Source organism: Harpia harpyja, chromosome 4 (genome assembly GCF_026419915.1).
Source record: "Harpia harpyja isolate bHarHar1 chromosome 4, bHarHar1 primary haplotype, whole genome shotgun sequence".
NCBI classification, from domain to species: domain Eukaryota; kingdom Metazoa; phylum Chordata; class Aves; order Accipitriformes; family Accipitridae; genus Harpia; species Harpia harpyja.
This window is the reverse complement of record NC_068943.1, coordinates 39,431,737-39,453,366: the sequence shown is the minus strand read 5'-3', so window position 1 is coordinate 39,453,366 and position 21,630 is coordinate 39,431,737. Positions and strand designations below refer to the sequence as shown.

The window sequence follows — 21,630 nt, the reverse complement described above, 5'->3', positions numbered from 1 at the left end:
GTGCTTGTGTGTCGTCGTCCCCCCCCCGCCCCCCCCCGAGTTCAAGGCCACTGGTGGCCCCAGCACCCCCAAAAGTGTCACCCACCTCTGCCAGCGCACCCCGCTGCTGGGGGCCGTGGTGATGAGGCTGTGCCCCCCCTGAGCTGCCCCGTTTCCCCGTGGGATGGGGGGGGGGTGTTAAGCTGCTTTTTGGGGTTCACTGAAGGGGGGGGTGTCCCCCGGGTGGCACTTTGGCTGGGGGGGGTACGGGCAACCCCGTGGGGTGTCGTTGTCTTTGGGATGAGGCCGGGCAGCACAGCAGCCTGTCTTCCTCCTCCTCCCCGAAACGCAAGACCCCCCACCCCTTTTTTCTCTGCCCCCCCCCCAAAGGTCACCCCAATCCCCCTCCGCCCCCTACCATGGCCCTCCCCCCATATGGACCCCCCCCCATCCCCCTTCCCAAAAAAGGGGGGGGGGCAGGGACACCTCCTCCTCCCCCCCCAGCCCCCCCCCTCCCCACCCGCACTGGCCGCGCCCCCGCTCCCTACCGGACCCGGGGGGCGGCGCCGCGGGCTGGGCCCCGCTCAGCCGAGCCGGGTCGGGTTGAGCCGAGCCGAGCTGAGCCGAGCCGAGCTCAGCTGAGCCGAGCCCCGCTAAGCCGAGCCCAGCTGAGCCCAGCTCAGCCGAGCCGGGTCGGACCCTGCTGAGCCGAGCCGAGCCGAGCCGAGCCGAGCCGGGCCGGGCCGAGGATGCTGCGGTACCTGCTGAAGACGCTGCTGCAGATGAACCTGTTCGCCGACTCGCTGGGGGCCGAGGGCTCCAACTCCTCCCAGCTCCTGCTCGGCATCAACCGCACCATCGCCGCCCTCCACCTCCCCGGCCTCCCCCCCGGTAACGGTACGTGGCCCCGGGACCCCACTGTCTGGCCCCGCTGTCCCGCTAGAAATAGCCCGTATCACCCCCCGCCCCCCCAGCCCCGAGCTGGGACCCCAAACCGGTCCCGGGTCCCCGTGCTGGGACCTACCCCGGGTCCCCAGTCTGGGAGCGAGCCCGTGGCCCCAAATCAGCCCCATGTCCCCACGCCGGCACCGGCTCCGTGTCCTCGGGCCAACCCCCAGACCGCGGACCGGGAGCAGTCCCTTGTCCCCACATAGTCCCTGGGACCCCAAACTGTGACCAGACTGGTGGCCCCAAATCGGGAGCAACCCTGTGTCCTCAAACCAGCCCCCTGTCCCCAAATCCCAAACCTGGAGCAACCCCCTCTTCCCAAATTGGCCCCATGTCCCCAGACTGACCCCCAGACCGTGAACTGGGACTGAGGTGGTGTCCCCAGATAGTCCCCATGTCCCCGGACCAACTCCCAGATCCCAAACCGGGAGCAACCCCGTGTCCCCAAACTGTCCCTGTGTCCCTACACCAACCCCATAGCCCCGAACTGGAAGTGACCCAGTGTCCCCAAACTGACCCCATGTCCCCGCACCAATCCCCAGACTCCGAACAAGGACCAGCCCTGTGTCCCCAAACTGTCCCCGTGTCCCCAAACCAAACCCCAGACCCTGAGCCAGGAGAGACCCCGTGTCCCCAAACCAGCCCTGTGTCCCCAAACTGTCCCTGTGTCCCCAAACCATCCCTGTGTCCCCAAACCAGCCCTGTGTCCCCAAACTGTCCCTGTGTCCCCAAACCATCCCCGTGTCCCCAAACCAGCCCCACGTCCCCGAGCCGGGGTGCGGTGGGTGGCAGCCCGGGCCAGCTGCGGGTGCCGGGGGGGGGGAGGGGCGAGGGAAGGGGTGTCTGCCTGAATTTTAAGTCCATTTTTGAGCTTTTCCCCTCTTTTTTAGTCTGCGCTTCCCCCTCCAGTCGGCTCTGGGTGGCCGATGGGGGGGGGTGTCCCCAAACTCCCGTGGGACCCCCAGCCCTGGCACAGGAGGGGGCCTGGCCTGACCCCCCCGCTCATCCCAATTAGCCACCGGGCCCAGCTGCGGCCCCCTCGGCCCCCGCTGTGCCCACCCCATGCCGCCACCGCCCCACGGGGTACCCGGTACCCCACAGCATCCCTCCCCGTCCCCATGGCAGCTGCATCCCGTCCCCATGGCAACACATCCCGGCTGCTTGGGGCGCCCCAAATCGCAGCCCCCCCCCCCCCCCCGCAACACTCGGGAGCTGGGACAGAAGCATGTATACACGCGTGTGCAAATGGGGGACACACACATGAGTGCGGCGTGCACATGTGGAGCTGCAGGCATGCGTGTGCATGCGTGTGCAGATACGCAGGGACATGGGTAAGTGCAGGCTTGTGCGCCTCATCGGAATGCGTGTGTGGATGTGCACGGATGTGCGCGCCCCGCGTGCATGTGCAAATGCACGTCTGTGTCTGCACCCACACCCCTGTGTGAATACCCATGTGTGTGCATGCACCTCTGTGTGTGTACATGCACATCCCTCCACGAACGCACACATGTGTGCGTGCAGCTGCATAAGTGCATGCAGACCCCTGTGTGAATGCACGCGTGCATGCATCTGCACATGCATGTAAACATGTGCATGCACACACGAGTGCGTGCACCTGCATGTGCACGTGTCTGTAAGCACACGCACGTGTGCAAACGCGTAGCCGATGCACACATCCGTGCCCGTGCCTGGCTGCACGTGCGTTCATGCGTGTGCACGTATGTGCACACGCACACATGCGTGTGCAAGCTGTGTGTGTGTCTGGGTGTGCACTTGCGTGGGTGTGCAGCCCGTCTCTGGGACAGCAGTGACACTCAGTGAGCACAGCCTGAAGTGCAGTGCCAGCCGTGGGTGGCACTTGGGGACACGGGTGGGCCATGCCAGCCGGACCCAGCCAGTTAGACCCCAGCGTTAATGAGCATTAATTATCCCAGCATTAATGAGCATTCATTAATTCCCATGCCCTAAGGGTGGGGATTTTCCTGGAACAGCCCCACAGACCCAATATGGTTGGGTTTTTTTAACTTAAAATGAAGTGGTTTCTCCAGTCTGGAGTTACCAGCTCTGCTATAGAAAATCATCATTTGCAGCTGGGGGAAAAAATCCCCTTTTGGGGAGAATTTAGCCCTAACCCCATTTCCACAGGGATGCCCAGTTGGAAACGGGGTGGAAAAGGGGCGTTACTGGGAGCAGAGCTGCTTTGTCCCCCTGTCATCGTCCCCCGGTGTGTCCGAGGTCTGACACCCTCCCGGTCCTGCTGCCACCACACCAGCACCCACCCTGCGGTGCGGGCAATACACTGGGCTGAGACCTGGCCGCACTTCATCTCACCGCCTGGTCATCTCACCTCTTGGTTGGCGGGGCAGGGGGGGATGCTGGGCTGAGACTTGGCCACACTTCATCTCACCTCCTGGTCATCTCACCTCCTGGGCTGAGACCTGGCCATACTTCATCTCACCTCCTGGTCACCTCACCTCCTGGTTGGGGGGGGGGAGACACTGGGCTGAGGCCTGGCCACAATTCATCTCACCTCCTGCTCACTAAGCAAAGCTTTCCTGGTGCCAGGAAAGCTCCGTGCAAACCGACGGGGGTTGCTCAGCCCCCCAAAACCCCCTGCCCCACCTCCCTGGGGGAGGTCATGGGGACCACCCCCCCCCTATTTTTTAAACAGGGTCCCACCCTCAGCTGGAGGACATGGCACCCCGTATCGTGGAGCACCCCACGGATCTCCTGGTCTCCAAGGGGGAACCGGCCACCTTGAGCTGCAAAGCCGAAGGGCGTCCATCCCCGGCGGTGGAGTGGTACAAAGATGGGGAGCGGGTGGAGACGGACCGGGAGGACCCCCGCTCCCACCGCACCCTCCTGCCGGGGGGGGTCCCTCTTCTTCCTCCGCATCCTCCACGGCCGGCGGGGGAAGCCCGATGAGGGGGTCTATGTCTGCGTGGCCAGGAATTACCTGGGGGAGGCCACCAGCAGGAACGCATCCCTGGAGGTGGCCGGTGAGTCCCCTGGGGGGGGACACGGGGGGACAGCGGGGAGGGCTTGGGGTTGGGGGGGGGGGTCTGGTGTCACTACGGAGCCCAGCCCGCTGCGGCGGCTCAGGGGATGAGGGGCTGCAAAATCCTCAGGCCTGGCGCTGCTGAGCAAAAAGAAGGGAAAAGAAATGAAAAGAAATGAAAATAATTGAAAATGAGGGAAAAGAAATGAAAATAAGTAAAATAAATGAAAGTAAGTGAAAATAAGAGAAAAGAAAGAAAAGTGTGTAAAAATAAATGAAAATAAGTAAAAGATAATAAGTAACAGTAAAGGAAAACAAATGAAAAGAAGTTAAAATAATTGAAAATAAGTGAAAATAAGGGAAAGAAACGAAAAGAAGGGAAAATAAAAGAAAAATAAGTGAAAAAGAAGTAAAAAGTTAAAATAATTGAAAATAAGTGAAAATAATAGAAAAGAAATGAAAAGAAGTGAAAACAAAGGGAAATAATAAAAAAGAAATGAAAATCAAAAAGAAATGAAAATCGAAAAGAAACAAAAATCATTGAAAAGAAGGGAAAAGCATTGGAAGTATTTGAAAATAAATTCAAATAATTGCAAATAAATTAAAATAAGTGCCGATACACTAAAACCAATGACAAGAACGTGTCTGGTGCCACCCCAAGCTTCGGCCCTCGGGGGTGGCACCCGCTGAGGCTCAAACCCAGGGCTGGGATGACTCTGGAGTTAAATCCAGATTGGGCTTAGACCCGGCTGTGAGTTTAGCTCAATCACCAGGGATTATTTTGGGGGGGACAGGGCTAGATCTGGGGGGGGGGGGCAGTGTTACACCCCACATCGGCGGTCGGATCCAGGTCCTGCCGACATGAAATGCAGCATCGCTCAGCTTTGGTATCTGCATGCTGGGAGGAGGGGGGGGTCCCCAGCATTAGGGGTGCAGGGATGGGGAAACTGAGGCAGGGCTGATGTCGTGACACCCCCCCGCCCCCCCAGTGCTGCGGGACGATTTCCGGCAGCCCCCCGGGGACGTGGTGGTGGCGGCGGGCGAACCGGCCGTCCTGGAGTGCATCCCCCCCCGCGGCCACCCCGAACCCAGCGTCTCCTGGAAGAAGAACGGCGTTCGCCTCAGCGACGAGGACGAGCACTTGACGGTGAGGGATATGGGGGGGGGGTCCCCCCCAAAACCTGGGGGGCGGGGGGGGCTGAGCCCCCCGCTCTGGTTGAACCAGGCTGCCTGGCAGATCCGCGGCGGGAAGCTGATGCTGGCCAGCACCCGTAAGAGCGATGCCGGCGTCTACGTCTGCGTGGCCACCAACGTGGTGGGGGAGAGGGACAGCGAGCCGGCCGAGCTAGTGGTCTTCGGTGCGTGGGGATGGGGATGTCATTTTTGGGGTGGCGGGGGCGGGTGCCGTCCCGGCAGGACTGACGGCCGCCCCCGCAGAGCGCCCGGCGTTCGGCAAGAGGCCCCTCAACAAAGCGGTGCTGGTGGAGGGGACAGTGGAGTTTCCCTGCGAGGTGGTGGGGGACCCCCAGCCTGCGGCTCGCTGGCGCAAGGAGGAGGGCAAGATGCCTCTGGGAAGGTAAGCGGCGGGCGAGGGGGCTGGCACGGGCGGTGGGTGCCAGGGCCGGGGTGGGGGTGTCCGGGGTGCAGCCAGGTGGCATCGCTGCGTGCCGGCCTGGTGCGCTTGGAGCGTCTCGCGTCTCCGTCGCAGCCCGCATCTCCGTGGCGTCGAGTATCCCCATGGCATCCCATATCCCTGTTGCGTCCTCCAGCCTCATCGCACCCCGCATCCCCATCACAGCCCACACCCTCGTCACATCCCGCATCCCCATCGCACGTCACGTGTCGCCATCACACCCCCCCATCTTCATTGCACCTCACAGCCCCATCGCATCCCGAATCCTCGTTGCATCCTCTATCCCCATCGCATCCTGCATCTTAACTGCATCCCGCATCCCCGCCACATCCCATATCCCCATTTTCCTTGCACCCCACGTCCCCATCATACCCACACACCAACGCATCCCAAGTCCCCATCTCATCCCGCCTCCCCGTTGCATCCTGTATCCCCATTGCATCCCGCATCCCCACTGTATCCGCCATTTCCATCGCATCCCACATCCCCAGAGCACCCATATCCCCATCATCGAATCCCACATCCCCATTGAATCCCACATCCCCATCACATCCCACATCCCCATTGCCTCCTGTATCCCCATCGAATCCCGCATCCCCACTGTATCCCCCATTTCCATTGCATCCCACATCTCCAGAGCACCCACATCCCCGTCGCATCCCAAATCCCCATCACATCCCATATCCTCATGGAATCCCACATCCCCATCACATCCCACACCCCCATCGCATCCCGTATCCCCATCGCATCCCACATCCCCACGGCACCCCGCGCCCTCGTGGCACCCCGGCACCCTGTCGGTGCTGCGGCCTCGTGGCGTTCTCCCCCCGCTCCAGGTGGGAGGTGTTGCCCGACAACACCCTGCGGATCAGCCGGCTGCGGGCGGAGGACGAGGGCACCTACACCTGCGTGGCCGACAACAGCATGGGCAGGTCGGAGGCGTCGGGCACCCTCACCGTGCATGGTAAGGGAGGGTCCCTGAGGGAGCACCCATGGGTGCTGGCAAAGCGGCCGGGCAAGCCCTTTTCTCTCCCCGCGCTGTGGCAGTGCCCCCCCAGCTCGTCACTGGCCCCCGCGACCAGACTGTCACCCCCGGCCAGAGCGTGACCTTCCAGTGCCAGAGCAAGGGCAACCCGCCACCCGCCGTGTTTTGGCAGAAGGAGGGTAGCCAGGTCTGTCCCCGTCCCTGTCCCCATCCCTGTCCCCATCCCCATCCCTGTCCCCATCTCCATCCCATCCCACCACATCCCATATCCTCATCCCATCTCCTCCTCCCATCCCATCCCGTATCCCCATCCTATCTCATCCCATCCCATATCCTCATCCCATCCCATGCCCTCCCATCCCCATCCCACCCATGTCCCCATCCCAATCCCCATCCCCATCCCCATCTCCATCCCAATCCCAATCCCAATCCAAATCCCATCCCCTCCACCGCCCTCCCCCACTCAGCAGCCCTCTGCACCCTTCCCTCCCCCCCCCAGACCCTGCTGTTCCCCGGCCAGCCCCCGCAGCCCACCGGCCGCTTTTCGGTGAGCCCCAGCGGCGCCATCACCATCACCGATGTACAGCCCACTGACGCTGGTTATTACCTGTGCCAGGCCATCAGTGTGGCCGGCAGCGTGCTGGCCAAGGCGCGGTTGGAGGTGGAAGAGGGTAAGTCCCAGGCCAGCAGGCAACGGGTGCATTTGGTGCACGAGCGGCACCCATCCCAGCACCGAGGAATTCCCGGTTTCCCCCCACCCCTCTTCACCATAGCGCTGGCTGAGCAGCGACCGCCGGTGATCCGCCGGGGTCCTGCGAACCGGACGGTGCTGCCGGTGGGGGCCACGGCGCGGTTGCCTTGCTGGGTGGGGGGCGGTGACCCCCCGGCCAGCGTGGGGTGGCTGAAGGACGGGAGCACCCTGGTGGGTGCCCAGCCCCGCACCAGCCTGCTGGAGAACGGCACCCTGCAGATCACCAGCCTCCGGGTGAGCCAGTCCGGAGTGGGGGCTCAGGGCACCCACTCCCGGGGGGCACCCATGGGGTGGGACTGCAGGGATGGGAGGGGGTCCAGGGGTGGGGAAGGGGGACGGTGGGTGCTCAGGGTGGTGGTTGAAAAGGGTGGTGGGACCAAAGGGAGATGGGTGCTCAGGATGGTGGGTGCTCACAGTGACGGGAGCTCTGGGTGGTGGGTGCAAAGGGCAGTGGGTGCCCAGGGTTGTGGATGCGAGGGGCGGTGGGTGTAAAGGGTGGTGGGTGCACGGGGTGATGGTTACAAGGGTCGGTGGGTGCAAAGGAGGTGGGTGCGAGGGGTGGCGGGTGCTCAGGGTGATGGGGCAGGAGCTCTTCCCCTCGCAGGTGACGGACTCTGGGCACTACGAGTGCGTGGCCACCAGCTCGGCGGGCGAGACCCGCTGGGGCGGCTCCCTGGAGGTGCAGGGTGGGTCACGGGAACGTCACTGCGCTGGGGGCACCGTGGCACCGGGGACAAAGCCACCCAAGATCTCCACGCATCTCCCTGCAGGTGACGGATCCGACCTCTCCCTGCCTTCCCCTGAGCCCGGTGTCCTCCCTGGGCCACCCTCCACCCCTGTGGTCACCAACGTCACCAAAAGCAGTGTCACCCTGAGCTGGAAAGGGAATGAGGACAGCGGTGCCGCCGACATCACCTCCTACATAGTGGAGGCTTTCAGGTATCACACAAGCGTCCTCTCTGGGTGCAGGGGTGACGCGGTGGCCCGGTGCCACCCCACCATGGGTCACCCCTGTACCCTGGCAGCCAGGCGTCGGGTGGCCCATGGCAGACGGTGGCAGCCGACGTGGAGGGAGAGACCCACACAGTGAGCGGACTCGTCCCTGACACCGTCTACCTCTTCTTGGTGCGGGCGGTCAACGCCTACGGGCTCAGTGACCCCAGCGGCATCTCGGAGCCCGTGCGCACCCAAGGTGAGACCCAGCAGTGACGCTGGCAGAGGTGTTTGTGAACCCACCACCCTGGGGTCCGTCTCTGCTTGGTGATGTTGGAGGTACCCACGCACCCACTGCCCTTGGGTGCATCTCCACGTGGTGACGCCAATGGGAGTGCCCACGCACCCACCGCCCTTGGGTGCATCTCCACTTGGTGATGCTGATGGAGGTGCCCGTGCACCCAAAACCTTTGGGTGCATCCCCACCCAATGACGCCAGTGGAGGTTCCTGTGGACCCACCATGGGAATGTGGTGTCACCATGGCATCCCCACTTGCTGACACCAGTGAAGGTGTCCATGGTCTGTCCACCCTCTCATTTTTTCGGCAGATGCCAGCCCCACGCAGCAAGGACTGGACCCCCAGCAGGTACAGCGGGAGCTGGCACAAGTGGCCGTGCACCTACAGGAACCCGTGGTGCTGCCTCCGGCTGCTGTCCGCCTCTCCTGGACTGTGAGTGCTGCGCCACGCCGCCGGTACAGGGGTCCCAGTGCCAAGTATCCCCCCACCTCACCCCACCCTCCCCTTGGGTCCCCAGGTGGAGCGCCAAACACCCTTTGTTCAGGGCTACCGGGTGCTGTACCGGCAGCGCGGTGGGCGCTGGGAGGAGGCGCGGGTGGTGCGGGCACCGGGGGAACGGGGGGCCTTGCTCACCGAGCTGCGCCGAGGCCAGGACTACGAGGTCAAGGTCCGACCCTACTTCCATCATCTCCATGGCCCCGACAGCACTGTGCGCGCCCTGCGCACCCCCGAGGCGGGTGAGCGCGGGGATGCAGGGGATGGCGAGGGTCCCTGGGGACCCCCGGGAGGTGACACCCCCTGTGTCCCCCCCTCCAACAGCCCCCAGTGCCCCGCCACGAGCTGTCAGCGTGGCCGGTAACGGCACCAGCGTCCGCATCTCGTGGCAGCCGCCGCCGCCGGCTGAGCAGAACGGCGTCATCCGTGATTACCGGGTAAGGGCAGACGGCGGCGGGGAGGCGGCGGGTCCCCTCTGTCCCCCCATGACACCATGTCATGGTGTCCCCATGGGTGTCTCCCTTCGTTTCCCCCCCGCCCCCAGATTTGGTGCTTGGGCAACGAGAGCCGCTTCCACATCAACCAGAGCGTGGAGGGGACGGTGCTGGCGACGGTGCTGCGGGGACTGGTCCCTGGTGTCCCTTACCGTGCCGAAGTTGCTGCCGCCACCGGCGCTGGCGTGGGCGCCCGCAGCGCCCCTGTCCCCATCCGCATCGGTGAGTCCCTCTCCGCCGCACCTGTGGGTGGGCGGGTGGCGGGGGTCACCCCGGTGCTGGGGACGGCTCCTCGGCACCCCTGCCAGCGTGTCCCCCCTTCCCCATGTTGTTTGCAGCCCCCCCGGCAGAGCGGGATGCGGGGCCGGTGGGCGGGAGCAGCGTGGCCGAGCGTTTGGCCGAGGTGGCCAAGCAGCCGGCCTTCATCGCTGGCGTTGGTGGCGCTTGCTGGGTCATCCTCGCTGCCTTCGCCGCTTGGCTCTACGGCCGCCGCCGGAGGAAGAAGGAGCTCAGCCACTTCGCTGGTACGGGAGAAGGTGCTAGCCCTGGGACCCCCCCCACCCGGGCACCTATCACCCCACCAGCCACCCACCGCCTCTCTCTTTACAGCATCCTTAGCCTATACGCCCACCGGTAAGCCTACAGGCGCCGCGGGGACCCGTCGCGGCCCCTCGCCGCCCTCACCCCCACCTCTTTCCGCAGTCGCCTTCCCAGCTCCGGCACGCAGCAGCCCCAGGTATCGCCCCAGTATCCACCCCCCTCTCCTCAGGACCCGCAGTGCCAGCCGCCGGCATCCCTTTACCCCATCTCCTTGCAGGGCAGCCGCCGGTGGTGGTTACCCGTGGCTGGCGGACGTGTGGCGCGGGTGGCGGTGCGGCCAGTGCTGCCGGCTGCTTGGGGACCGCCACCGAGAGATACTACAATGGTGAGGGGTCATCATGGGGATGGGTGGCTTGGACTGGGGGGGGTCACAGTCAACGCTGACGGTGCCGATTGCCTTCTGCAGATGCCGGCATCACCCGTTACATCGCCCAGACGGAGCAATTTGGAGCGGGGTCTGGAGAGGGGCCAATTTACAGCACCATCGAGGCGGGCGGCGAGGAGCTCTGCACCTTCCCCCGTCTGTTCTCGCAGCACGGGACCCCCTATGCCGGGGGGGGTCCCCAGCTGATGGATGCCCCCCAGGCGTCCCGTGGCCGAGCCGAGCATGGTAGGGCGGTGGGATGGGTTGGGGACACACATGGGTGTGGATGGCACGGTCCCCTCCCCACAGACCCCTCCCCGGCATCCTTCCTCGCCACAGGGACCAAAGGGAAGAAGTTGGGGCAAGCGGTGAAACCGCCGGTGGTGAGCTGGACGGAGCTGCTGCCCCCGCCACCCTCGGCCAGCGAGCTCAGCCAGTGTGCCCAGGAGGAGGAGGAGGAAGAGGAGGATGAAGAGGAAGAGGCAGCCAGAGGGTGAGTGTAGGGGGCTGGGGGGGCTGGGGTGTGCTGGCCCCAGCACCCACCCTGTGGCCCCCACCCTGCAGGTTGGGGAGGGAGGAGTGGTACCCCGGTGAGGATGTCCCCTGTGCCACCGGTGCATCCTCGCCTGCCGCCTCCTCCGGCTGCCGGTCCACTGCCACGCTGACACCATCACCCCATGCCACCGAGGACATCCCCCGGCTCCGCGACTTCAATAGCTCCCTCCTGCCCCGGTAGGAGATGGGCCTTGCTTGGTCCGGCCATGCCATTGGGATCTGGATGTCCCGTCAGGGTCTGCATGTCCCATTGGGGTCTGGATGTCCCACCGTGGTCTGGGTGTCCCATCGTGATCCAGCTATGCTGTCACCATCCGGCCCTGCCGTGCCATCACGGTCCAGCCGTGCCATTGGGGTCCAGATGTCCCGTTGGGGTCCAGACGTCCCATCACAATCCAGCTTTGTTGTCATGATCTGGCCCTGCCATGCCATCATGGTCTGGCCATGCCATCTGGGTCCAGATGTCCCACTGGGGTCTGGATGTCCCACCATGGTGCAGATGTCCCTTCGTGATCCATCCGTGTTGTCACCATCTGTCCCTGCTGTCCGGTTGTGCTCCAGCCGTGCTGTCATGATCCATCCGTGACGCTGTGGGCTGGCTGTGGCATAACAATCCAGCTGTGCCATCACGATGCAGTTGCACCATTATGAACTGGCTGGGACGTTGCCATCCAGCTGTGCTGTCATGGCTGCCTCTGCCATGATCCAGCGGTGCTATCACAATCCAGCTGTGCCATCGCAATGCTGGCATGCCATTGCAATCCAGCTGTGGTATCAGGGGCCAGCTGTACCATTGCAACCCAGCTGTGCGGTTGCAATCCAACAGTGCTGGGATCCAGCTCTGCAGGTGCGATCCAGCTGTGCTGTGATCCAGCTGTGCTGTGATCCAGCTGTGCGGTTGCCACCCAGCTGTGCAGTTGCCATCCAGCTGTGCGGTTGCAACCCAGCTGTGCGGTTGCATTCCAGCTGAGCAGCTGTTATCCCACTGTGTTCCAGCTGTGCCACTGTCGGCCAGCCGTGCCATTGCAACCCTGCTGTGCAGCTGTGATCCAGCTGTAGCCCTGCTATCCAGCTGTGGTTCTCCCACCCAGCTGTGCCACTGGACTCATCCAGCTGCCCCTTGCAAGCCCAGCCATGCAGCTGCAATCCAGCTGTGATGCTTCAGCCCACCCATGCCATTGCCCTCCAGCTGTGCCATCACCACACGCCTTCCCCCTGCTCCAGCACGGCACAGCACCAGGGATTGCGCCAGCACCGCGGTGGCCACCGAGCCCCCCCCCCGGTCCCTGCACCACCCCGGCTTCACCCCACACCCCCTCTTTGCCAGGAGACCCCCCCACGACGCCAGCACCCCCCCACGGGCACCCAGCCCCCCACCGAGTCCAGATGCCAGCAAGGCCCACCCGCCCCGAGCCTGCCGCCCCCGTGGCACAGGTGAGCCCTGGGGGGCCATTTTGGGTGGATGGGGGGCTCACTGGCTGGTGGGGGCCTGACGCTGCCATCACCCCCAGGGAAAACCTGCAGGGAGACCCCGAAAAGTCGCCCGAAGCCCAAATGCAGCCGCTACCGCCGGGAAAAGCAGCAGGGAGGTGAGCGGGGGGGGGGTGAAAATGGTGGGGGGGCTTGGGGGGGTCAGGGGGTCTCAGCCCTCTCCTCCCTCTCTGCTGCAGACCTGCCACCGCCACCACTGCCGCCACCGGGCGAGACCCCCGGCCCCTTGCCGGAGCGGGAGCCGAGTGGGGCCGAGCGCAAGGTCACCCATCGCCCAGCCCGCAGCGGTAAGCTGGAGCCATCGACCACGTGCCAAAGGTATTAAGGGGGGGTGTCACCGCCGACCCCCAACCTTGTCCCCTCCCTTGCAGATGAGGTCGTCCCCTACGGCAAACCCTCCTGCCTGCCCCGAGGGCAGGTGTCCGGCAGCTGCTCCACGACGGGCAGCGTCTCGTCCCGCGGCTCCACCGGCTCCCGCGGCCACGGCTCGGGACGCAGCCGGACGCCGGGGGACCGCGGTGAAGGGACCGGCCATCGCTGCCGCCCGGGTCCCCCGTTTCCCTGCCCGTTGCAGGAGAAGCGATGAAGCGGAGGGCGAGACGGTGGCAGGGTTGGGGACACGGGGTTGGGGACATGGGGGGGACCGAGGGGATGCTCTTTAATTTCTGAGTGGCACCATGTAAATAGGCTTGCACAGAGCCAGCGGCCGGTGGGCGGCAGCGCGAGGGGGGAACAAGGACGCTCGGGGTGGGACAAGGACGCTCAGGAGGATGGACAAGGATGCTTGGAAGAGGCAAGGATGCTCTGGGAGGGATGAGGAGGATGCTCAGGGAGGATTGAGGTCCCTGGGGCTGAGGACAAATGGGAGGGCCAAGGATGCTGGGGAGGGACAGGGATACTCAGGAGGGATGAGGACCCTGGGGACAAGGACAGTTGCGAGGGAGGAGGATGTTTGAGGAAGGGTGAGGATGCTTGGGGAGGCCAAGGACAGTCATTAGGGACGAGGACCCTGGGGAGGGACGAGGACCCTGGGGAGGCATGAGGAGGATGCTCAGGAGGGACAAGGACCCTGGGGACGAGGACATTTGGGAGCGATGAGGATGCTTGGGGAGGCCAAGGACAGTCACAAGGGATGAGGACCCTGGGCAGTGACAAGGACGCTGGGGAGGGATGAGAATGCTCAGGAGGGAGAAGGATGCTCAGAGGGGGCACAAGGACATTCAGGAAGGACAAGGTGGCTTGGGAGGGATGAGGACACTTGGGAGGGCCAAGGATGGTTGAGGTGGGACAAGGATGCTCAGGAAGGATGTGGACGGTCAGGAAGGATAAGGACAGTCAGAAGGAACAAGAACGGTCAGCAGGGATGAGGACGGTTGGGGGACAATGACCCTGAGGGGGGACAATAACCCTGAGGAAGGACAAGGACACTTGGGATGAACAACGGTGCTTGGTTTGGATGAGGATGGTTGGGGGGATGAGGATGCTGGGGAGGGATGGGGACACTTGGGGAGGGATGGGGACACTTGGGGAGGATAAGGATGGGGACACTGGGGAAGGATGAGGACACTTGGGCTGGGCAATGGTACTTGGGCTGGACGAGGATGGTTGGGGGATGAGGATTTGGGGGAGGATGAGGACACTTGGGGAGGATGAGGGTGCTGTGGAGGGATGAGAACTCTGGGGAGGGATGAGGATATTTGGGGAGGACAAGGATGCTCAGGAAGGAGGGACACCTGCCCACCCCAGTGCCACCCACCCTTCACAGGTGGCTATTGCTAGCAGAAAGACCCTTTTTGGGGAACTGCTTAATAAAGCTGGATTTTAGCTGAGCTGAAGGGACTCTGGCCTTGCCGTGTCCTACACCCTGGGGACTGCCACGCCACTGTCCCTCCTGTCCCCGGCTCGCCGCCCACCCTGGCCCAGGGACTGCCACTCCCCGACCTGTGGCCACCTGGAAAGAAAAGGGGACATTTTCCAGCACCCCGCAATGGGTGACACCCTGCACCGTCCCCGGTGCCCATCACCCCAGCATCGGGGCACCGCTCACCGTGCTGCAGGATGCCCGTGGCCACCTCTGTCCCGACTCTCCACGAGACCTCCAGTGCCGTCCCCCAGTCCCAGGTGGGGATGGGGACCGCGGGCAAGAAGACCCCCTCCAAGGGTGATGGTGGCGGTGAGGGACCTGCTGGGGAGAAGGCAGGAGACAGTGGCATGACCATGGTGTCATGATGGGCCCACCTTCCCCGAGAAGGTGACAATGCTCGGGGTCAGAGGAGGGGGTCCAGGGACCCTTCGCTCACCCCCATAGGCCCCATCAGTGTCCTCGAGGCTGAAGCAGAGGCCATCGACGGCCATGGCCAGCGCCCGGGCAAAGCTGGCATCCAGGAGGAAGGAGCCATCGCAGGAGCTCACCAAGCTGCAGCGGGCGCTGGCGAAGTTGTCCTCCGAGACAGACCCCCAGCCGTTCAGTAGCGACCCCCCTGGCGAGCCCCTTGTTGCTGGCTGCTCTTCCTCCTCTTCCTCTTCCTCCTCCTCCTCCTCCCCCAGCTCGGAGGCTGGTGGCCCATAGATGTAGCCATAGGTGTGTGGCGGTGAGAAGGACCGTGGCGTGGCTGGTGCTGGAGGGCTGTGGGGGGACATGGCGAGGATGCTGCTGGCACTGGGGGATGCTGCCACCATGGTGGTGTCCCAGGGGGAAGGGGTGTACCTGGGGCAGGTGGTGTCCTGGTCCATCTCCAGGTCCTCAGCCACCCGCTGCGGCGTGAGGACCCCGTCGCTGAATGCCGGCGAGAGGGGCCTGGTGACCGGTGACCTGTCCCTTGGGTGACTGGTGGCTGGGGACATGTTCTTGGGGTACCTGGTGGCCAGGAACATGTCCCTTGGGTGTCTGGTCACCAGTGATACATCCCTGGGGTGCCTGGTGGCTAGGAACGTGTCCTTGGGGTACCTGGTGACCAGGGACATGTCCTTGGGGTACCTGTTGCCCAAGAACATGTCTCTCTGGTGACCAGTGACTGGGGACATCTCTTCAGGGTGCCTGGTGACTGGGGATGTGTCCCTTGGGGGCCTGGTGGCTGAGGATGTGTCCTTGGGATGCCTCATGGCTGGTGATACGTCCTTTGGGTACCTGGGGATCAGGAACATGTCCCTCGGGTGCCTGGTCACCGGTGATAGGTCCCTAGGGTGCCTGGCTGCCAGTAACATGTTCTTGGGGTACCTGCTGCCCAAGAATGCATCCTTGCGGTGACCGGGGACCGGAGACATGTCCTCAGGGTGCCTGCTGAGTGGGGATGTGTCCCTGGGGTGCCTGGTGGCTGGGGATGTGTCCTTGGGATGCCTGGTGACGGGTGACATGTCCTTTGGGTATCTGGTAGCCAGAAATGTGTCCCTTGGGTGCCTGGTCACTGGTAATGGGTCCCTGGGGTGCCTGGTGACCAGAGACATGTCCTTGTGGTACCTGGTGGCCAGGAACTTGTCCCTGCAGTGCCCAGTGGCTGGGGACTTCTCCTTGGGGTGCCTGGTGACTGCAGATGTGTCCCTTGGGTGCCTGCTGGTTGGAGACATGTCCCTCTGGTGCTTGGTCACTGGTGATGGATCCCTGGGGTGCCTGGTGACCGGGGACATGTCCCTCAGGCACCTGGTGACGAGGGTGGTGTCCTCAGGGTGCCTGGTGGCCAAGATTGCATCCCTCTGGTGCCTGGTGGCTGGTGATGGGTCCCTGGGGGGCTGGGTGGCCGGTGACATGTCCCTGGGATGCCTGGTGACTGCTGACACATCCTTGGGGTGCCTGCTGGCCAGGAACATGTCCTTGGGGTGCTCAGTGAGCAGGGACATGTCTCTAGGGTGTCTGGTGACCGGTGACACATCCCTGGGGCTCTCAGTGACTGGGGATGTGTCCCTGGGATGCCGAGTGGCTGGAGATGTGTCCCTGAGGATCCTAGTGACTGGGGACATGTCCTTGGGGCACCTGATGACCAGGGATGTGTCCCTGGGGCACACAGTGGCCAGGGACCTGCAGGTGCAAGGGACACGGTGGCTTTTGCAGCACAGGGTTGGGGTGCTGAGCACCCAGCTGCATCCCCGGGGTGGGGACAACCAGACTCACCGGGTCACTGGCGGGTGCCATGCATGGGGTGGTCTTGGGGGTGTCACCGGTAACCCGGTGACAGCAGAGGCCAGAGAGGCGCTGCCCCGCTGTGGTTTTGGGGAGCTGAAAACCGGCGGCTGCCGTCGGTCCCCTCCGGCCGTCACGGTGGTGTTGGTGTCACCATCATGTCCCCTTCGCTGAGGCCACCCAGCTGCCAGTCCAAAATCCGTTTCCCACTCGCCTCTGCTCCTGGTGATGGGGACGTGGCCGGGGCCACCCGTGAGCACCGGGGTGCTGTGCACTTGGTGCAGCTCTGCATAGGGGAGGGGGCACACAGAGCCATGAGCCACCTCTCTGGTGTCCCCCCGTGTCCCCCCACGTCTCCCCCCATACCCACCTCGCTTGTGGATGCACTCCCAGGGTGCTGGGTTCGGGGTGCTGGGCGACGTGTGCACCCCGGGGTGCCCCCCACTGCAGCACCCTGTCTCCCCAAGGGGCGGCGGTTGCCCCCTGTGGTTGGGTGGTGTGGGGGGGCCAAGGCTCGGTGGCTCCAAGGACAGGGCTGGAGGGGCGAGAGAGGTTGGGGCACCCATGGGTGCTGAGCCGGGTGTCCCTTGTCCCCTCCGTCCTCGGCTCTGTCTGTCCCCGGGGTCCCTGCTGCCTGAAGAGAGGTAGTGGGGGGCACCCAGGCAGGGGTCCCATGGCACTGGGGGGTCCCCACGCATAGGGTGGGGGTATCAGGCACACTTTGCTGGCCCCATAGCACCCTGTGAGGGTCCTAGGCACCGGGTGGGGGTCCCGTGGCAGTGGGTGAGGGGTCCCATGGAACTGGGTGGAGGTCCCAGGGGACCGGGTGGGAGGCCCATGGCATCGTGTGGTGGTCTCATTGGGATGGATGGGGGTCCCATGGCACTGGGTGGGGTCCCAGCCCTGGGGCTCACTGGAGGGATGGGGGTCCCTGCCGTCACTATCCAGGAGCCGGTTGCTGAGACTGCTGCTGCTGCTGAGGTTTCCAGGGGCACAGCCGGGTTTCCAGGGGCCACCGAGCCATGGTAAGTCACCAGCCACCAGCCTGCGGGGCAAGGGGTGCCATCAGGGTGCCCCATCCCCACCATGCCAGGGATGTCCCCGTGTCCCCCACCCCACGGCCGCTCACCTGCGGTGAGGTGTGGTGTCCCGGCTCTTGAGGCGCTGGCAGAGGAGGAGGAGGAGGGCGAGCCAGGCCAACCAGAGCAGCGAGCCAGCGGCTGCGATGATGGCGGGCTGCCGCAGCACCCATTCCACCCCGGTGCTCCCCGCCGTCAGCCCTGCAAGGGTCCCACCGGTGTCACCCCTGTGCCACCACCTTGACCCCTACCTGCACCCCACCTTGGTCTCTGTCCCCTACCCAGGACGCTGCAGGTGGCATTGCTGGGAACCCCCAGCCCTGCACCATTGAAAGCCGCCACCTGGACGCAGAATTCGGCCCCAGGGCTTGGGAGGAGAGTCTCCAGGTGTCGGGTGCCTTCGTCCACTGTCCTGTTGGTGGTGTGCTGCCAGTCCTCACCCATTGACCAGACCTGGCAGGCACCAAGAGGATGGGGCCCCTTAGATGAATCTCTTTGGTGGACCTCCATTGATGGGTCCCCCTTGGATGGACCCCTTTGCATGGACCCCCTTGGATGAATGTCCCTAGGATGGACCCCCCCCTGGATGGGCCCCCTTGGATGAATCCACTAGGATGAATGCCCTGGGATGGATCTCCACCTCGGTAGGCCCCTTTGGATGAACCCCCTTGTCAAGATCCCTCTTGGATGGACCCCTTGGGTGGATCCCCCCTTGGACAGGCACTCCTTGGATGGCCAACCTTGGATAGGTCCCCACCTTCAATAGGCTCCCTTCTTGGATATATTCCCCTTAGACGGACCCCTTGGATGGACCCTCCTTGGCCAGAAGTCCACCAGCCCTGCCCCCCCGCCCCATCACCCCAAACCTTGTAGCCCCGGATGATGCCATTGTGGGCCTCAGGAGGAGGTGGCTCCCAGCTCACGACCACGGTGCCATTCCCTGTCTCAGCCTGGCCCACGGTGACGTGCTGGGGCGCCGCGCTTGGCACTGCCGGGACAGGAGTGCTGAGACCCCCTGGGACCACCAGCCAACCCCTCCATCCTCCACCCGGGCATCCCTGGGGACACCCAACACCCAACGCACCTTCCTCGGGTATCCAGAGGTACCTGCTGTTGCTGTCCAAGCCCTGGGTCCCTCCAGCATAGGGTCGGACCTTGAACTCATACTTGTAGCCCCTGCGGAGCGCAGGGATGATGGCGCTGAGCTCCCTGCCTGCGTTGTGTTGGACCCAGGAGGTGCTGGCAGGGAGCAGGCAGCGGTACAGCACCGTGTAGCCCACCGGCACCGGTGCTGGCATAAGCATCTGAAGGGGATAGGAAGGATTACGAGTCATGATGGGACACGGGGGATGTGGCTCCAGCCTCATCCCTGTGTCCTGTCCCCTGGTGGGTACATCCCGGCATCACACCAACCTGCCAGCGGAGTCGGACAGCGGCGGTGGGCAGCATGGTGCCATTATCCAGGTGCAGCCGCACAGCCAGCAGGTCCCATGGCGCAGCCTCCTGCCGGTGCGACAGCTGGTCTGTGGGGCAGAGAGAGGCTAACGGCAGGGCGGGGCAGGAGCAAGGTCCCCTGGCACCTGCCCGGGCACCCACCTCAGATACCCATGCCTGGAGACCCTGATGTCTCCCTGGATGGACCCACTCAAATGGACCCCTTGGGTGGACCCACTTGGATGGACCTCCTTGGCCAGACACCTTTTGATGGATCTATCTTGGATGGACACCTCTTGGATGGACACTTCTTGGATGGATGCCCTTTGATGGACCCCATGATAGACCCCTATTGATGTGTCCCTAGACGGACCCTTTGGATGAATACCTCTTGTTCAATCCCCCTTTAATGGACCCCCACCTTGGACAGTCCCCCGTAAATGGATCTTCTTGGAGGAACCTGCTTGGATGGATGCCCTTTAGACGGACTCTCTTGAATGGATCCCCTTGGATGGACCCCCACCTGGATGCATCCCCTTAGTTGGATCCCCTTACATGGGCATGCTTGGATGGATCCTGTTGGATGGATGCTTTTAGATGGACCTCCTGAGATGTACCCCCTTTGATGGACCCTCCTTGAAATGGACCCCCTTAGATGACTCAGTTGGATGGACCTTTTTTTGATGGACCCCCTTGGATAGACCTTCCTGGATGGACCCCCATGGATGGACTTCCCTTGGATGGCCTCCTTGGATGGACCCCTCTTGGATGGACCCCCCTTGGATGGACTCCCCATGGATGACCTCCTTGGATGGACCTCTTTTTGTTGGACCCCCCTTGAATGACGTCCTTGGATGAACCCCATTAGATGGACCCTGTTAGATGGATCCCCTTGCACGCACCCCCAGATGGCCCTGGGTGTCCGTGATGGTGGAGCCCATGGAGGTCCCACCACTGACCTTCCACGCGGAGGCGGGCGGTGGCGGCGGCGGTGCCCAGCTGGCTCTGCGCTGTACACACGTAGGTGCCGGCGTCGGCAGGTGTCACGGCGTAGAGGCGCAACGTGTGCTCCCGGTCCACCTCATGCCTGCAGGTCACCAGCTCTCCATCAGCCCCATCCCCACCCTGGGGATGGGACACCTCTGCCCTGCCACCACCTACCTGCCCCAGGGCAGGTCCCCACGTTCCTTGTGCCACTGCACCCGTGGCGCCGGGTCACCTTGGGCGCCGCAGCCCAGCTCCACGGTGCTGCCGGCCACCGCTACGGCGTCACTTGGGCGCCGCACGATGGTTGGCTTCTCTGGGTGGGGGACATTAAGGACATGGCACCAAGGCTGGGCATGATGTGTCCACCACCCACGGGAGACCCTTGGCTTACCTAAGACGGAGACACGGGCGCCCCGGCTCTCCCTCTCGCCCGCCGCGTTGGCCGCCACGCAGATGTAGAGCCCGGAGTCGCTCCGTTGGGCCGGTGCCACCCGCAACTTCCCGTTGGTGACCACATACCTGTCACCCGCCAAGTCCAAGGTCACCCCGTCCTTCTTCCAGGTGACACGGGGTTCGGGGTGCCCCAAGGGGGGGACGCAATCCAGCTCCAATGCTTGCCCCGCTGTGGCCACCAAATCACCCGGCTGCAGGCGGAAATTGTCCCGCAGCGCTGCGGTGGGGACACCATGGGTGGGGGGAACGATGCAAGATTTTTTAGGAGCCCCCCACCCGCATCGTCCCCACTGGATGTCCTTACCGGCTGTGGTTTGGGGTGCCGTGGCTGCGCCAGGGGGGTGGCAGCCTGTGGGGTGACACAGAGGCTAGTGGGTGCACCAAGCGGGCACGGTCTCAGCCCCGGGAGTGGGGGGACGGGGGGCAAAGTTAAGGGTATTTTGCCCCCCCCCGGGGGCTGCACTCACCTCCCTGGCGCAGTGCGGTGAGGCAGAGCCCCAAGCCCAGCGCCATCGCCCAGCCGCCCGCCATGCCAGCCCTGGCCAGCCTTCCCTCTTCCTCCCTAAAATCCTGGTCCCTCCCCATTGGCACAGGGACCAGATCCGGCTCCGGATAGCGGGGGACAATAGCCGGATGTGGGGGCCGGGAAGTGCTGGAGGCGGGAGGGGGTTGCAGGGACACAAACAGATCGGGCACGCCGCGGCAGTGTTAGCGCCTGGGCGCGGTGGCCCTGTCAGCACCCAGAGGCAGTGGGGATGGGGACGCCAGCAGTTAACGAATTTAATGAATCAGAAGAAATTCCCCCCTCCCCCCCATGTTCAGAGGAAGACGAATGAAGAAGAAACGAGCTCTCAGCTGGGGGCGCCGTCAGTAGGGATCAGAGTGAACTGTCCAGGGCCTCCCAGGCTCTGCAAGCTTAAATTTGAGCGCCAGGTGGGTGTGTTGAGCTCACCTGGTCTCAGCTGTCACCCACCTCTCATGTGTCCCCCCCACCCAAGGCGGGCACCCTGTCCCACAAAGACACCCAAGGGTGCCGCC

The 21,630-nt window shown here is 64.0% G+C and overlaps 2 protein-coding genes across 8 annotated transcripts; one reads left to right on the top strand and one right to left on the bottom strand.

The window, feature by feature from the left end:
- The first annotated feature begins 728 nt into the window (after positions 1 to 728).
- Positions 729 to 13,169, top strand: ROBO3 (roundabout guidance receptor 3). Its single transcript, XM_052786263.1, is given in 28 exon segments — positions 729 to 876; positions 3,599 to 3,795; positions 3,797 to 3,926; positions 4,915 to 5,072; positions 5,163 to 5,283; positions 5,363 to 5,501; positions 6,395 to 6,522; positions 6,606 to 6,730; positions 7,043 to 7,214; positions 7,317 to 7,528; positions 7,899 to 7,980; positions 8,065 to 8,233; positions 8,320 to 8,496; positions 8,844 to 8,958; positions 9,044 to 9,263; positions 9,346 to 9,458; positions 9,566 to 9,820; positions 9,823 to 10,039; positions 10,125 to 10,251; positions 10,333 to 10,378; positions 10,380 to 10,440; positions 10,522 to 10,733; positions 10,833 to 10,972; positions 11,044 to 11,211; positions 12,362 to 12,468; positions 12,546 to 12,623; positions 12,705 to 12,812; positions 12,897 to 13,169. Coding segments are annotated over 28 exon segments (4,140 nt in total). The 3' UTR covers positions 13,112 to 13,169.
- On the bottom strand, positions 13,170 to 21,521 carry ROBO4 (roundabout guidance receptor 4). Of its 7 annotated transcripts, none has more exons than XM_052786259.1 (19): positions 21,060 to 21,521; positions 20,897 to 20,941; positions 20,531 to 20,809; positions 20,314 to 20,452; positions 20,112 to 20,239; positions 19,132 to 19,241; positions 18,803 to 19,022; positions 18,585 to 18,706; positions 18,000 to 18,171; positions 17,769 to 17,919; positions 17,554 to 17,684; positions 17,010 to 17,174; positions 16,631 to 16,925; positions 15,743 to 16,537; positions 15,503 to 15,652; positions 15,233 to 15,382; positions 14,826 to 15,151; positions 14,573 to 14,710; positions 13,170 to 14,476 (listed from the first exon to the last, which is right to left on the bottom strand). In XM_052786259.1, the coding sequence occupies exons 1-19, from the start codon at positions 21,175 to 21,177 to the stop codon at positions 14,331 to 14,333; spliced, it is 3,780 nt and encodes a 1,259-aa protein (XP_052642219.1). In that variant the 5' UTR covers positions 21,178 to 21,521; the 3' UTR covers positions 13,170 to 14,330. The 7 variants fall into 7 exon arrangements, with proteins under 7 accessions (XP_052642219.1, XP_052642218.1, XP_052642215.1 ...); XM_052786258.1 differs by having other exon boundaries at positions 15,233 to 15,652; positions 15,743 to 16,132; positions 16,163 to 16,537; XM_052786255.1 differs by having other exon boundaries at positions 15,233 to 15,652.
- Positions 21,522 to 21,630: the final 109 nt, after the last annotated feature.